This window comes from Harpegnathos saltator, unplaced genomic scaffold, assembly GCF_003227715.2.
Source record: "Harpegnathos saltator strain DR-91 unplaced genomic scaffold, Hsal_v8.6 scaffold456, whole genome shotgun sequence".
Classification (NCBI taxonomy): Eukaryota; Metazoa; Arthropoda; class Insecta; order Hymenoptera; family Formicidae; genus Harpegnathos; species Harpegnathos saltator.
This window is the reverse complement of record NW_020230268.1, coordinates 172,111-187,988: the sequence shown is the minus strand read 5'-3', so window position 1 is coordinate 187,988 and position 15,878 is coordinate 172,111. Positions and strand designations below refer to the sequence as shown.

Here is a 15,878-nt window from a genome sequence, read left to right as displayed (position 1 = left end):
TCGATAATGACATCACTCTCAAAGCAGCGTGACGTCATTATTCGCGCAATTTTTCGCTATCATTTTCGAGGTAGGGCAGCAAATGCTATTAGCGCTAATTGGCGCTTATTCTTTCCTCGAACGTTCGATTGTGCTTTAAAGTGTTAGTCTATGATCTGTTCTTTTTAACTGCTGTTTTTTCAACCAATTACAACAGTGCAACCAGAAAGAACAAACCAATTGCGTCAAAAGTCAAATAAAGACAATTTATTAAACTGTGAGAAACTGTATTCACAATGGCTCAACCACTTAGTTAAATATCTGAAAATGTCGAAATTCATCTTTTAGATGAAAACGATGTGACATACACAATAAAAGTATCGCCAAATGATGCAGCGCGTGCAGAAAATGGTAATTATGATGACAGAGGTTATATAAGTATTCTATATGCTAATAATTATCCAAGTATAGAAGATAGATCAGTTGATATAATGGAAATTAATAAATTAGATTATAATAAAAGAGTGTGATTGATTTATGTCTCCTTTAATATATAGATATTATTCGTTATTCTTTTAGATACGATATTTACTACTTATCTTCTAGAAAGAGCAAAATCAACAAGATTCAGATTTTGATGCAGCAAGTCTGTCAATGGAGTCTTCCAATTCTGAGGATAATAATGAATCAATGTTTAAATGGTCTCATGCGGCAATTCTATTGCTGGTAGAAAAGTATCGGCTGCAAAAAAATAACATTGTATCGGGTAAAATATCCCAGAAAAAAGTATGGAATAATATTGCATCAGCATTATTTGTTAAAGGCTATAATGTCACTGAACCTCAATGTCTTTCAAAATTTCACGGAATGAAACGAACTTATAAATCTATAAAAGATCACAATAGCAAATCAGGGAATAATCTTAGAACATGGCCTTATATGGAAGTCATGGAATCTTTGCTTGGTGAACGACCTATTATGTCGTCTCCAGCAATAGCCTCTTCAAGCAGTATGTGTTCTAATTCTAGATCTAATAGAGAATCTAACTTAACAAATGCAAATATATGTAACAATGCAAACTCAAGTAATAAAAATTTAAGCTATTCAAATTGTCAGAAGCGCAAGGCACAAGAAAGTACATCAAACATTGCTGAATCAATTTTACAAAGTCGGAAATTGGCTGAGAACAATAGTGATCAGAGGCACAAAGAAAACATGGACTTTGAAAAGCAAATGCTAAAATTCATGGGTAAAATTTTAGACAAATTATAAATGTTTTTATTTTAATTTACATGCAACAAAGATAAAACGAAGTTGTAATACAAATTATAAGATTGTTTCCTTTGTTTTTGATAAAACATGTACCATTTATTTTCTTGTTTACTTCTTTTAGTACAATTAATATTTTATTTAGTTTTGTAAAATATAGTATAGTAGCTGGTACATCTATTATACTGCGTTCTGTCTTCCTTAATATTTTAAACATATTCTTAAAATTTGCTTTATTTTTTAATATTAATAATTAATATTAAGTTTATACACATAAGTATTCACTAATGTCTTCCCATTGTAATTTGAATTATTTTGACGATTTTCAACTTTATGCCTATACATACATATTTTTATAATATAGTTAATTAGTTAGATAAAGTTATTACGTAAACATGGTCATAGACGCAACGCATAAAGTTGTGAAAATCGTACAAATAACAGTTATAATAGCAAGAGATTAATAACTTCCTGTGTACATCTGTGATAAATTGAATAATGATTAAATGCATAAGTGATACTTAATGTTAAGAACACTGATATATAAAATAAGATTTTTCTTTCTATGTTGGAACAATTAAAATGTTTGGTAAATATTTCTGATGAAAGTTATGTGGAACAGAATTACTACATTCAGTTAACTTAATTAGTCTATTATAACAAAATTAATCAATCATATTGATCAGAAAAATAAATTGGTTCATTAATTTTACTGCTTGGTCGATCGAAAAAGTTAACCAGAGTTAGTGATATTAGTTCTTTATGTATAACTAAGTATTACATTATACTTAGTATTACTTATACAGTGTTACATATATGTAACTTGTTTTTATTTTTATTGTACCTCAAGACAAGACAATACAAAGTATTTCATTTTTATTTTGTCGAAGGGAATGATTAATTAATATTAATGCTTGGTCGACCGATTAAGTTAAGCAGAGTTGGTGATATTAGTTCTTTATGTGTAACCAACAATATTACATATATATAACTTGCTTTTATTTTTATTCTTCAAGACAATACAAAGTATTTTATGTTTATTCTGTCGAGGGGAGTAATTGTATGTGTTAAAAATTAATTATAAACTATTATAAAACTAATATCAATAACAAAATGTATCTTTCATTTTATTCTTTTACTTTTTGTCCTAAATGAATTAATAACGAAGAGGATGTACTTATTATTTTAGAAGTAACACGGAAATGGCAATTTTTAAATATAATACTATTGTAAAAATAAATAAAGAATTCTTTTATATGTTATACTATTTTAATTTTATTAAACATGTACATATTAGTTTATATCTATGTTACAAAAGTATAAAAGATAATAACTTGTAAACTTCTTTAAAATAAAAAATACATTGCATTCCTAGCAAAATTAGAACTGTTTTAAGATTTATATGAGTCTTATTGGAAGTCTTTGGCTAATTAAGTCTCTTTTCAGAACACTTGTTGTATCATCTGCAGCAACTTGACGAGGAATATCATTATCTACTTCATTATTTAATAAAACAATGTCAAAATCATCATTTCTTAGTATACAAATATTATGCATGACACAACAAGCAAGTATATAATGAGCAATTAAGGCCGGTATTCATAATCGGATCTTAAATTTAAGACCGTCTTAAGTTTATTTTCAGATGCTATACAAATCATTTCATTGGCTATGGGGTATCTGAAAATGAACTTAAGACGGTCTTAAATATAAGACCTGACTATGAATACCGGCCTAAGTCAGTCCGATTCATGGTTGTGTAATAAACTTCTAAATCGACCTTTCAAGGTACCAAATGCTCTTTCAATGGCGATTCGTGCTGAAGAATGGCAGAAATTATAATTTTTTTGTCGTTCAGTCAAATGACCATTATCACGATATGGAACCATTAAATTATCATGAATTTTATATGCAGCATCATCAAGTAAATGGGAATCATCAGGAAATTTTTCTGGGTTACCCAATGCATCTTGAATTTCTGATTGACGAAAAACGCGTTGATCATGCACAGAACCTGCATGTCCAATATAGCAGTGCGTGAAACGAGTTTTGTGATCACAGATCCCCTGGAAGAATAGTACGATATATTCAATATATACAATATAGTGAGGAGGATAAATTCTTCCATCTAATATACTAAGTACATATTACAAACTTGTAGCTGAATGGAATGGTGACCTTTCCGATTAACATAGGCTTCTGGATGTATATGTGGAGATGGGATATTGATGTGAATACCATCGATAGCTCCTATGACTTTAGGGAAGGAACTAATTACTTCAAATCCTGTCTTGGATAGCGTTGCCTGTTGGCCATTTAATTAATACTGGTGCTAAATCTGCAAGTATCTTGGTAACTCGACGTGTTGTTAATAAGGCTGTTGATCGACTCACATCAAACTTTTCACATATTGATCTAGGATTAAAAAACTTATAAATGAAAAATGCAACATTACCTTGAGTAGGTCTTATTATTAGATATAATGTACTAACCTATAAGAATCTGGTGTAGCCATTCGCCAAATAGCAATAAAAAACTGTTTCTCTGGGGAGATCATTCCTAACCCTGGACACTTTCTCTTAAGTTTTGGGGCAATTATCAAGAGTACAAACTCAAAAGTGTCTCTGGATATTCTAGATAAGAAGTGTGTAGAACTAAAATTAGTACAGACATACAGCGTATTCGACTGGACCTGGGTTAATCCATGCTGGGTTACATAAACTCAACTTAGGCCCAGTTCCACAACTTGCTTTAAACGGAGTTTAAAGCTAATCCGATGGTTAAAAGCAATTTTAATCATGAAGTATATGCGCATATACTATTGCTTTTAACCATCGGTTTAGCTTTAAACTTCGTTTAAAGTAAGTTGTGGAACTGGGCCTTATTAGTCGAACGTATACTATACTATACTATATAGTACATGTTCGATCAATAAGCTGGGTTTATTTAACCCAGCATGGGTGAACCCAAGTCCAGTCGAATATGCTAATAGAAAAATTTAGCTAATTTCTTTCCAATAAATACCGAATATCACTATACTAAACACTTTTTGTTGAAATTTCAAATGACATTATTGAAAAATTACATTACATTACATTACATTTATGTTATAATTTCTCACGTAACAATGTAAATGTTATAAAATACATATTGCATTTACTTTGCTGCAATATTTACTGAGCTACCATAAATAAATACATAATGTGAAATATGTTCACCATTCTATGATATATGTATAGAACTTTGAAAATTAATTAAAGATAATTTATCATTACCTAAAATTCTTGATCTTTCCACCTAGGTATCACCTCTTCCACATAATTTTGTAATCTTGGCAGTTTCTTCCGACGTCCTACTTTTAAATTAAAAAATTAAAAAATTAAATAAAAATTAAAAATTAAAAATTAAAAAATTAAATTAAAAGACTTAATAATTTTTTTCTTTTTTGGTTATCCATATTTGCACCAACATCAGCCATATTGTAACGATAAATTCACTCAAGTAATGTTCGAGCAGCTCGAAAGCGTAAGCTGCTTATAGTCTCTCCGAACGCATCTATCAGCGTTAGCGTTTGTTGCGTGATAGCGTGCTCCCCGAACGCATCCTACCTCGGAAGGAATAGCGTTGATTGCGCGCAGTTATGACGTAGAACGCTACTGTTAGTGACGTCATGACAGCGTTTGTTAGCGCTACCATCTAGCTCCGTGAACGATCTATAGCGCTATAAATAGCGCAAATAGCGTCTCCGTGAACGCGCCCTATATGTATTAATAGTTTTACAAATTATTACAAATAGCATAGAATTTTCTAAATATTCTGAGTAAGAGCTTAGAATTGTTCTTAGCATACTTTGTAATAAATTAAATTTTATTAACAGCTATGAAGTAAAAAGAGCTGAAAATAAAATAATATACATTATTGTAACATAGTCAAATTACAAATTGCAATTACAAATATCTGTAACATAGTAAAAATAATTATATATAAATACCACATTACAGAAGAGATTAGATCTCAGCAAACACAATGTTATATGTAACGTACATGTTAGTTATAACTTCCTACTCAACAATGTATACATTTGTATACATTTGTACATGTGTTATATAACAGTTATAACTGTTATATAACACATGTGTTACATGTACATTACATGTAACATTGTGTTTGCTGGGATATGTACAAGTATCTTGCTTATAATAATAACAATAAACAATATTTCATACTGTTTAATGTTTCCATTTTGATTTTGTACAGAATGGTTACTCAGAATGGAGTATATTATTGTCCCGCTTCTCCTCATTCTGCCTCCTTGCTTTAGAGTGTCGAAACCACTCTATTATCCTCCGCTGTATTTTGCTTTGACCGGAATCTGAGATATTGTCAAGTATGGATCCTAAAAATATTTTCTCAATTTTAACCTTATATATATATATTGTATTTTAACCTTTATTTATATATAATGCATTACATTAATTTCAGTACTTAGTGGAAGCCAGGGCCAGAGTTGGTAGCAGATATAAATTGGCAAAATTGATTATTTTCTAACAGGATTACAAAACTGAGAGCAAAAAAGAAATGAGAGTAAGAAATGTCAAACATATCAAAGATAGTTTTGAAGTCTTTGTTTGCTTGATTTTGTTAGAAAATAGTACAAGTAATCGAATTTTCTAACTTACATGTATCAACTGTCCTTGGCCACCTACATACAGGATGGGGGTTATAAGTTTATAATCTGAAGTGTGAAGGTAAATTGGGTTAAGACAAACATGAAAGTTCCATATCGTTTTGCGAGATTCGCAATAATTATCAAGTTATTTGATGTTTTCTTAACTCAATCTACCTTCACACTTCGGGTTATAAACTTATAACCCCCCAGCCTGTATATCTAAATTACAAATTATAATACTTACTGAATATTACTTTTATAATTTCCAGATTACATAGTGGTTCTTTTCCCCGTAGGCCTTTCCAATTATACCTCTCTGCCAATTTATTCGAAAATGTTTTATATAATATTCTCTTAACGGCATCATCAATGTTCATTCCTCCGATGGATTTTATATATGCTCGATGGTAAGTAGATTAATATTATTATCTGCTTAATGAATATTGAATGAATGAGTTGGTACTGCATGAGTTGACACTTTGTATATACATGAAGAAAATACATAATATCTTTGTCATAATAGGGAATATCAGGAGAATATGCTATACCAGTACATAATTAAAATGGAGTAAATTGGCATTGACATTATATGCAAGAAAAGTAACAAAAAGAAAAGAAAGTTGATAATTAAAATTGGTAAATAAATGTCTATTATTATGTAGCACTATTTATATTTATACGATATTTTTTAAAAAAGTATATATTTCTATTTGAAACATTTAATTTTACTAACAACAAATATATATGTATTAACTTACTATTTCAGGACTTCCGTTTCCGGCGGCGTAAAGTATAGGAGAGGGTTTCTAGTAGAGTGAAAGGAGGAGAGAAAAGGAGAGTGTAGGGGACAGAATTGGAGGAGCGGGGAGGAGAGAGTGTGAAGAGAGTGAGCGGGAGTGGAGGTGAGTGGAGGCGAGAAGGGAGAGAGAGAGAGAGAGAGAGAGAGTGGAAAGGGGGTGAAAGATACGGGTGAGAGAGTGAGGTTAGGGACGGCTAGAGAAGAGCAGGGAAAGAAAGTTTATAGAGGGGAGAAAATAAGAGAAAGGATACGGGCAAGGAGTATAGGAGCAGATAGAAGAGAGGCAAGAAGGAGAAGGAACGACATCTGTAGGAGAAAGGAGGAAGGAGGAAGAGAAAGGAGCGAAGTTTAAAGGAGAGAAAGGGGAAGATAAGAATGGAGGAAATAGGGAAGGAAGAGAGGAGTAAGGGGGAGGGAAGAAAAGGGAATGGAGGGCAAAAGGGGGGGAAGGAGGGAGGGAGAAGAGGGAGTACGGGAATGATAGGGGAGATGTGGAAAAGGAAAAGAGAGAAGGAGGAGATGGGATTTATGAAAAGTAGGAAGACAGTGAGGTCACCAGTAAAAGGGGAAGAGGAGGGGAGGGAAGGGGAGAATTTATTAGAGGAAATGAGGAAGGAAATAAGAGGAGGGTTTAAAGAGGTAAAAGAGGAAATAGAAGGGTTAAGGAAGGAAATGAGGAGGAGAGAGGAAACATGGGAGAAAGAGAAGCAGGAGATGAGGGATAGGATAGAGAGTTTAGAGAGGAAATGGGAAGAGATAGAAGGGAAGGGAGGGGAAGGGGAGATGATAAAAAAGATAGAAGAAAGAGTAAAGAAGGTGGAGGAAGAGAGGGAAAGGGAGAGTAGAAGAGAAGCAGAAGAGAGGAAGGGAGAAATGGAGGAGAGAGTGAAAGTATTGGAAAGAAGGGAGGAGGAAAGAGAGAGGGAGAAAAGAAGAAGGAATATAGTGATGAGGGGGGTAGAAATAGGAAAAGGGGAGATAAGAGAGGAGGTGGAAAAGATACTGAAAGAAATAGGAATGAAAGAGGGGATTGGAAAAAGAATAAGGAGGATAAAAACGGGAAAGGGGGATGAGAGAGAAATAGTAGTGGTGGAATTAAATAGTGAGGAGGAAAAAAGCAGGATAATGGAAAGGAAAAAGAAACTGAAAGGAAGCAAGGTATGGATAGAAGACGATTTGACATATGAGGAAAGGAGAGCAAGGTGGATAATGAGAAGAATAGCGGATGAAGAAGAAGGAAAAGGAAGTAGGGTTTGGAGAGGGTATGGAAAAATAAGAATAAATGAGGAATGGTGGAGGTGGGACGAAGAAGTGAGGGGGGTGATTAATAGAAAAGGGGAAAAGAAAGTATTGACAGTAGAGGGAGAGGAGTGGAGAGGGAGGGGGAAGGGGAGGGAAAATGGGAAGGAGGGAAACTAGGCGGAGATAGAAGAGGAGAGGGGAGAGGAGGAAATAGGAAGGAAAGAGGGGAAGAAGGAAAGAGGGATTTAAAGGTGACATTCTGGAATGTAGCAGGATTGAAAAAGAAAGATAAGGAGTTTTGGAGGGAGATAAAAAAATGGGATGTAATAACGTTAATGGAAACATGGATAGAGGAAAAAGAACAAGCGTGGTTAAGGGGGAAGCTACCGAAGGGATATACATGGAAAATATAAACGGCAAAGAGAGTTTATAGAAAAGGAAGAGCAAAGGGGGGGATGGTAATGGAAATAAGGAAGGAATTAGAAGCGAGAGGGGGGAAGAGGAGGAGAGGGAGGAGATGGAGGGAGTGATGGTGGGAAATATAATAATAGAAGGAAGAAGATGGAGGATAATAGGAGTATATATGAGGGGGGATTTAGGGAAAAGGTTGGAAAGATTAAAGGAATGGATGGAAGAGGAAGGGGGAGGAGGAAGAACGATAATTGGAGGAGATTTTAACGCAAGGACAGGAAGGAGAGGGGGGAGAATATGGGAGGATGAAGAGGGGGTGGAGGAGAATAGGAAATCGAAAGACGAGCAGGAAAATAAGGAGGGAAAGGAATTGATAGAGTGTATAAATGAAAGAGGATGGATGATAGTGAACGGAGGGAAGGAAGGAGATGAGAAAGGGGAATGGACGTACACAGGGGGAAGAGGAGAATCGGTAATAGATTATGTTATAGTAAATGAGGAAGGATGGAGCACGATAAAAGTTTTGAAGTGGGGGATAATATAGAGTCGGATCATCACCCAATAACGGTAAGGATGGAGGGAGGAAGAGAGAGGGGAAAGAGAGGGGGAGGGAAGAAAAGGAAAGAAAAAGGGGTATGGACTGAAAGGGCTAGAGAAAGATTTAGGGAAGAGTTGGGGGAAGTGAGAATAGGGGAAGGAAAGGTAGAAGAGGAGATCAAGGAAATGAATAAAAGGATAAAGGGAGCAATAGTAAGGGAAGAAGAAGAGGGCGAGAAGGAGAGGAGGAAAGGTTGGTGGGATGAGGAATGTAGAGAAGAGAAGAGGAAGGTAAGGAGGGAATTGAGGAGATGGAGAAGAGGGGAGGTGGATAGAGAGAGATATAGAGAAGAAAAATCAAAATATAAAAGGTTATGCGAGGGAAAGAGGAAAGAAGAAAATGAGAGGTGGGAGAGATGGGTGAATAAAAAAGTAAAAGAGGGGAAGATATGGGAAGTAATGAGGAGGGAGAGGAAAAGAAGAAAGGGAAGAAACGAAGAGATTGAAATGAAAGAATGGGAGGAATATTTTAGAGGGTTACTAGGAGGAGTGGGGAGAAGAGTGATAGGAGGAAGGAAGAGAAAAGAGGAAAGAGAGAAGGAATAGGAAATAAGCAAGGAAGAAATTAAGGAGGTAATGAAGAAATTAAAGGACAACAAGGCGGTAGGAGGGGATGAGATACCAAATGAAGCGTGGAAATATGGAGGAGAGAGGATGGAGGAATGGATAGGGAAATGTGTAATAGAGTATGGAGAGGGGAGGGGTGGCCAGAGAAATGGAAGGAAGGAATAGTAGTACCGATAGCGAAGAAGGGAGAGGGAAAAGTAGTGGGAGAGTACAGAGGAGTAACGTTAATGAATATGTTGTACAAGATTTATGCATCGGTATTAGCGGGAAGATTAAGGAAAGAGGTGGAGGAGAAAGGGTTGATACCGCAAAATCAGACGGGGTTCAGGAAAGGGTTGGGAGTTATAGACAACATATATGTGATGAATTATGTGATAAATAGACAATTAGGAAGGAAGGGGGGTAAGCTGGTGGCGTTATTTGTGGATCTGAAAGCAGCATTCGATACGGTGGAAAGAAGAGAGTTGATAAGGGCGATGAGGGAAAGAGGGGTGAGGAAAGGATGGGTGGAGAGATGTGAGGAGGTGATGGAAGAGACGATAAGCAGGGTAAGGGTGGGAGAGGAGCTAGGAGAGGGGTTCTGGACGGGAAGGGGAGTGAGGCAGGGGTGCCCACTAAGTCCAGGGATGTTTAATTTGTTAATGGCGGATATGGAAGAGGAATTAAAAAAAGGGAGGTGGGGAGGAGTAAAGATAGGAGAAGAGAAAATATATTCATTGGCATATGCAGATGACGTGGTGATAATGGCGGAGGAGGAGGAGGGGATGAAGGCAATGATAGCGAGATTGGAAAGATATATGGAAAGGAAAGGGATGGAGGTGAATATAGGGGAAACGAAAGTGATGAGATTTAGGAAGGGAGGGGGTAGAGAGAGAAAGATGAAATGGAGATGGAAAGGAAAGGAATTGGAAGAAGTGAAGGAATATAAATATTTAGGATACGTGATGCAGGGGGACAGGAGAAGCATATAAAGGAAAGAATAAAGATAGGAATGACGGTGATGGGACAGGTATGGGGAATAGGGAAAAGAAGGTTTGAGAGAGAATGGGGGAAAAGAATATGGTTATATGATAGTTTAGTATGGACGGTGATAGGGTATGGGGTGGAAATATGGGGGTGGGAGGAGAGGGAAGAGATAGAGAGAAGCCAGGAAAGATACATGAGATGGATACTAGGAGTAAAGAGAGAAATGCCAGGATACATGGTAAGGGAGGAATTGAAGAGAGAGAAGTTAAGAGAGAGAACGGGGTTAAGGGCATGGAAATGGGAGAGAAGGCTGGAGGAGGGAAGGGGGAGCGAAATTGCGAGGAAATGTCTAGAGGAGATAAAGAGGAGAGAGGAGAAGGGGGAGAGATTGACGAGTTGGGAGGTGGGGAGGATAAAATTCTTCAAGGAAAGGGGAGGGGACATGAAGGAGGTAAGAAAAAGGAGAGAAGAGGGAGAGACATTGGTGACAGAAATAAGAGAAAAGGGAGAGGAGCTAGGAAGAAGAGAGAGGGGGGAGAAGATAAGAGAGTCAAGGTACAATAGGTGGTATGAATATGTGGAAGGAGAAGGGATACCGCAGTACTTGAAGAAGGGGTGGGGAGAAAGTAGGTGGAAAAGGATGGCGAGGTTCAGATTGGGAAATGAGATGAGAGGAGGGCAGTATTGGAGGAAGGAGGAGGAAAGGAGGTATAGGTTGTGTGAGAGGGAAGAGGAAACATGGGAGCATGTATGGGAGGAATGTAGGAGATGGGAAAATGGAAGTGAAAAGAGTTGGAAAGAGGAAGTAAGGAGGATATTGGGAGAGGAGGGAGAGGGAGAGAGGTGGATGAGAGAATTGGAGAGGGAGAGGGGTGGGGATGAGGGGGGTAAGGGCGGAGAGGAGGTAGACAAAGAATTGGAAAAGAATGTTAATTGAAAGGCCAAGGAAACGGAAGTCTAGGAGAGGGGAGAGGTGTGTGTGTGTGTCAAGGGGGGGACGAGCGGCAAGCGGGACGCGAGTTCTCCCCCAGGACCAGAAAAATAAAGAGTAAGGGAAGCGAATAATTGTAAGGAGGAGTTGTAAAGGATTGGGGAACGCTCCCTGCAAAAGCGCCTTCGAACCCTTAGGGGAGAATAAATACATACATACATACATACAACTTACTATTTCAGCATTATGTTGGGAATTACGGTCTTTTAAAATAGTCTCAACTTCTGTTAATTGGAGTACAGTTTGTAATGGAAATAGATTTCCAGCATCCTCAAAAGGAAACGTTGTGTTCTGGGCTTCCATTTTCGCATTTGCTTTAACTAAAATGTCCACAAAGGTAAGATTTTGTCTAATATCATATTTAATTGTCGCTATGTCTCTGGTTAATCTTTTTAAATGGCCCACTGAAAATATAAATATTAGGTGCGCAACTAAGTTCTCGCTGTTTTTTTGATGAAAATGCAACTTTATTGTGAAAAAATGGTTACAAATGAATCATTCAAAATATTGCCCATCGCTAGCGACAACTTTTTCCCATCTTTCTGGCAGAGCTCGAATACCGTCACGGTAGAAGTGTTCGTCTTTTGAGGCTATCCACGAATCAAGCCATTTTGAGATGTCTTCATATGAGCGGAACTGCTGATTAGCCAGACCATGTGCCATCGAACGGAACAAGTAATAATCGGACGGCGCAATATCTGGGGAATATGGCGGGTGGGGTAGGACTTCCCATTTGAGCGTTTCTAAGTAGCTTTTAACGGGTTTGGCAACGTGAGGCCGAGCGTTGTTATGTTGTAGAATCACTTTTTCGTGCCTCTGCTCGTATTGTGGCCGTTTTTCGCTCAATCGCTCAGTGCTCGGCTCAATCGCATCAATTGAGTTCGATACCGTTCCCCAGTGATGGTTTCATTCGGTTTCAACAGCTCATAATAAATAACACCGCCCTGGTTCCACCAAATACACAGCAAAACCTTCGCAGCGTGAATATTCGGCCGAGCCGACGACGTAGAAGCATGACCGGGCAGTCCCCATGATTTTGTTCTCTTTGGGTTGCTGTAATGAATCCATTTTTCATCACTCGTAACGATGCGGTGAAGAAAACCCTTCCTTTTTTGCCGCTGGAGCAGTTGTTCACAGGCGAAAAAACGACGCTCAACGTCTCTTGGATTCAAATCATAAGGAACCCAAGTTCCTTGTTTTTGAATCATTCCCAACGCATGCAATCGCTTGGAAATGGCTTGGCGGGTAACTCCTAATGCTGAAGCAAGCTCTTTTTGCGTTTGGCACGGATCCTCATCGAGCAATGCCTCCAATTCAGCGTCTTCGAAGGCTTTTGGCCTTCCTTCACGCGAACGGTCGTCAACATCGAAATCACCGTCTTTGAAGCGACGGAACCAATCACGGCACGTTGTTTCACTTAGAGCAGCATCTCCGTAAACTTTTTGAAGTTCTCGATGCGCTTCAGCCGCCGTTTTCTTCGAATGAAAGAAAAAAAGCAACACTTCCCGCAAATGACGATTATGTGGCACAAAATAAGACATTTTCACACAACCAAAAGTATATGACGCAAAAACAAAATCACTAATGTGTCAAAGCGGTTTGTTTACCATATGTCTAAGCTTGGTTCATGACGTTTTGGTTATGTCACAATCGACCAGCACTTACGACTGGAGCCATCTCTTGAAAAACAGCGGGAACTTAGTTGCGCACCTAATAATATTATGCAATCATAGACAAATTAAATACATACGCTATATTCTGATAAAAAGATATCTAAGGACGTCTTTAAGACGTCTTTAGATGTCATCTTGCTACTTGAGTACATATATAATACAGAATTTAGAGATCTTACCAATTGCTGAATATGAAGATTGATTATTTAAATTTTCATTTTCATTTTCTCTTTGCAGACTTTCTTGCGTACAGTTTAATCTTTCAATTTTACTCATTCTCAGAGCACTCCGGTTTAGCAGATTCTCACGATTTTTCTGTGTTCTGATTTCAACTATATTCCGTGTTTCTTCATCTCTTTCATAACAAGCACTATGATTACTCGGCGCATCTATACATAATATAAAATATATTATACAGCAGGTAAGGAAGAGCAGTTTTAGAATAGAAATAGGTATTCTGATAAATTAAATAAGTTAAAGAGAGAGAAAGAAGTACGTGTATTATTTGCACTTCTAACAGTTGGATAATTTATCAAATTTATCGAAATTTTTATTTATATTTTAATCTTACTCTTATTTGTAACAACATATGACAGATATGAAATGTTATATAATATTACATTATATTATTACATGAAAATATGTAATATAAGTATTTTACCTTATAAAAATGAGTGAGAGCAAGAGCTTATATTTTGCAAATCATTGTGTCTTTTTGTAGAATCCCAAAAATCTGTTGTAGACGTACTTTCATGTTCACTTTCATTACATAGTCGTTGACTTTTTAGTACGAAAATTGAAAAGATATAATATACAATATGAGAGAGGCATGATTTTTTTATATATACCCAGTAAACACAATGTTACATGTAACGTACAGGGTGATGCATCAACATACAGCTCAGTATGACGGGTTGCCAGTTGCTAGGAGCGCCAGTAATATCATCAATGTCGATAATAGCAGGCATGTCGGTATAGTTACTCGCGTAATATTTTGATTCTTTCTCAGTATCCATATCCGAAGTATATGTAGCTATTTGTGCTTTATCATCGGCTTTTTGTATAGACGCTAAAAGTATTTTAAATGTTATTAAGAAGCAAAATTTAAAAATAAAGCTACGAGTATCTTGTTTCAATATTTACAGTATTCGCCAAAAATTCGTTCTATTCGACAAGAAAGCCAATCAACACTTGGTATTTCTTCCTTTTCAATAGCTTTTCGAATTCTTGCGTCTGTTTTATAGTGCAAAGGATATTTGCATATGTTTTCATTTTGTAGCCAAATTTTTGGTATTACTTGGACACCATCAGGAAATTCTGCTACAATGAATCTACCACTCGACATCGTCTGAAATTATATGAAGAAATACATATGCGAGTAATGTTATAAATATGTCAACTCTTTTATATTGTAATGCATAAAGGTTAATCTAATTTCCTCACTTTATTATTTTACTTTTATTATTACCCTTACATTATTTCTTAGATATTAACTCTTCAAGTATTCTTATAATTCGCATAGTAAAAGATATCGTGTGGAAAAATTAACAACAAGAAAAGGAAATCACATTATAATAGATTGTAAATTGTCAAGGAATTTTACAATAATCCATGCAGTTTTATACAGGGTTATTGAAAAGTATCAGACCCCCTTATTATCTCCAGAAGTACGCACTTTTACGGAAAATGACTCGAATAAAAGTTGCAGGGATCATGAAGTATTATCTTTTGATGATCTTGAAATTGACCTTGAACTTGATTTTGAGGGTTATTTGAAGGTCAACTCGAAATTTTCAAATGAAAACCCCAACTTCTTACTACATCGTCTTTTTCTACCAATTAATTTGAACAATTTTTATCTGAAACATTTTATTAGTTGACTAATATTTTTTGATAAAAAAATATTCATCTGCGTAAGACTGTATCGGAGCAGTTTCGTCATGATCATGCAAACCGCAATATTAGCGAAACGTCGGCAAAATGCTCAACGTTGACGCGGCATCCATCCAAAAGCCAATAGTAAGTATACATTATAATTTATTGCTTTTGACAACTTTCCTTGTTTTATAGCATTGTCCAATAATACTCACCACTTATAATAAATCCTGTTCTTAATCGCAGCAGCATGTAACAAATTCTGTTGCTAACACATACACACTAACTAAACACAGATTAATCGGAGAATGCCGAAGAAACAAATGATTGTGTCTCCAAGCTGGAGTGACATGTCGCTCTTGTTATAATTTCTCCGACAACCTTCGGTTGTTTAATCTTGTGTTGTGGACTGTAGTAAACGCACATACTTATTGTTAGTAATGTGACGACAATTGTTGATGAAGTGGTGACAATTATTGGACAATACTGTAGGCAGACAAGGAGAAAAGGGAAGTATAATCCATATTTCGTAGAAAATATTTTTTATTCGTACATAATTATAGGATTACATAAGTTGCATATTAAAATACACATAATTAGTCATGCCAAAGCGTAAATTTTTGTGGAATTTTTCAACGAGATATCGTCGTAAATTAATTCGAGAAAGTGATGATTTGTTTCCATTACATTTTAATAAAGAACATACAGCTAATTTGGATATTATTACAAATAATTCCGTTATAAATAATGATCAGAATGTAATATCAAATAATTCCGCTTCGGTTAATGAGCAGGAGATTGTACATTTAGATTTCTACAACGCTGTTCCCTGCACTGTAC

The 15,878-nt window shown here is 36.2% G+C and overlaps 1 protein-coding gene, 1 long non-coding RNA gene and 1 pseudogene across 7 annotated transcripts; 1 reads left to right on the top strand and 2 right to left on the bottom strand.

Annotated features, from left to right (window-relative positions):
• Positions 1–224: 224 nt before the first annotated feature.
• Positions 225–2,179, top strand: LOC105190416 (uncharacterized). Of its 3 annotated transcripts, XM_025301884.1 has the most exons (3): positions 309–390; positions 586–988; positions 1,080–2,179. In XM_025301884.1, the coding sequence occupies exons 1-3, from the start codon at positions 367–369 to the stop codon at positions 1,217–1,219; spliced, it is 567 nt and encodes a 188-aa protein (XP_025157669.1). In that variant the 5' UTR covers positions 309–366; the 3' UTR covers positions 1,220–2,179. The 3 variants fall into 3 exon arrangements, with proteins under 3 accessions (XP_019700294.2, XP_025157669.1, XP_025157668.1); XM_019844735.2 differs by having other exon boundaries at positions 225–390; positions 559–2,179; XM_025301883.1 differs by having other exon boundaries at positions 586–2,179.
• An 829-nt stretch (positions 2,180–3,008) lies between these two features.
• Positions 3,009–4,944, bottom strand: LOC112589291 (putative nuclease HARBI1; annotated as a pseudogene).
• Positions 4,945–4,946: 2 nt separating this feature from the next.
• On the bottom strand, positions 4,947–6,926 carry LOC112589279 (uncharacterized). 4 transcript variants are annotated; one of them, XR_003113413.1, is made up of 4 exons: positions 6,676–6,926; positions 6,162–6,346; positions 5,475–5,644; positions 4,947–5,006 (listed from the first exon to the last, which is right to left on the bottom strand). It is a non-coding gene; the product is annotated as an uncharacterized LOC112589279 (long non-coding RNA). The 4 variants fall into 4 exon arrangements; XR_003113414.1 differs by lacking the exon at positions 4,947–5,006 and adding an exon at positions 5,018–5,142; XR_003113415.1 differs by lacking the exon at positions 4,947–5,006 and having other exon boundaries at positions 5,463–5,644; positions 6,162–6,349.
• Between the last annotated feature and the right edge of the window lie 8,952 nt (positions 6,927–15,878).

Coding starts and splice junctions, on each gene's coding strand:
- LOC105190416 (XM_025301883.1), top strand. CDS start 367: ATGATGCAGCGCGTGCAGAAAATG. Junction 391..585: donor TGCAGCGCGTGCAGAAAATG/GTAATTATGATG, acceptor CTTATCTTCTAG/AAAGAGCAAAATCAACAAGA.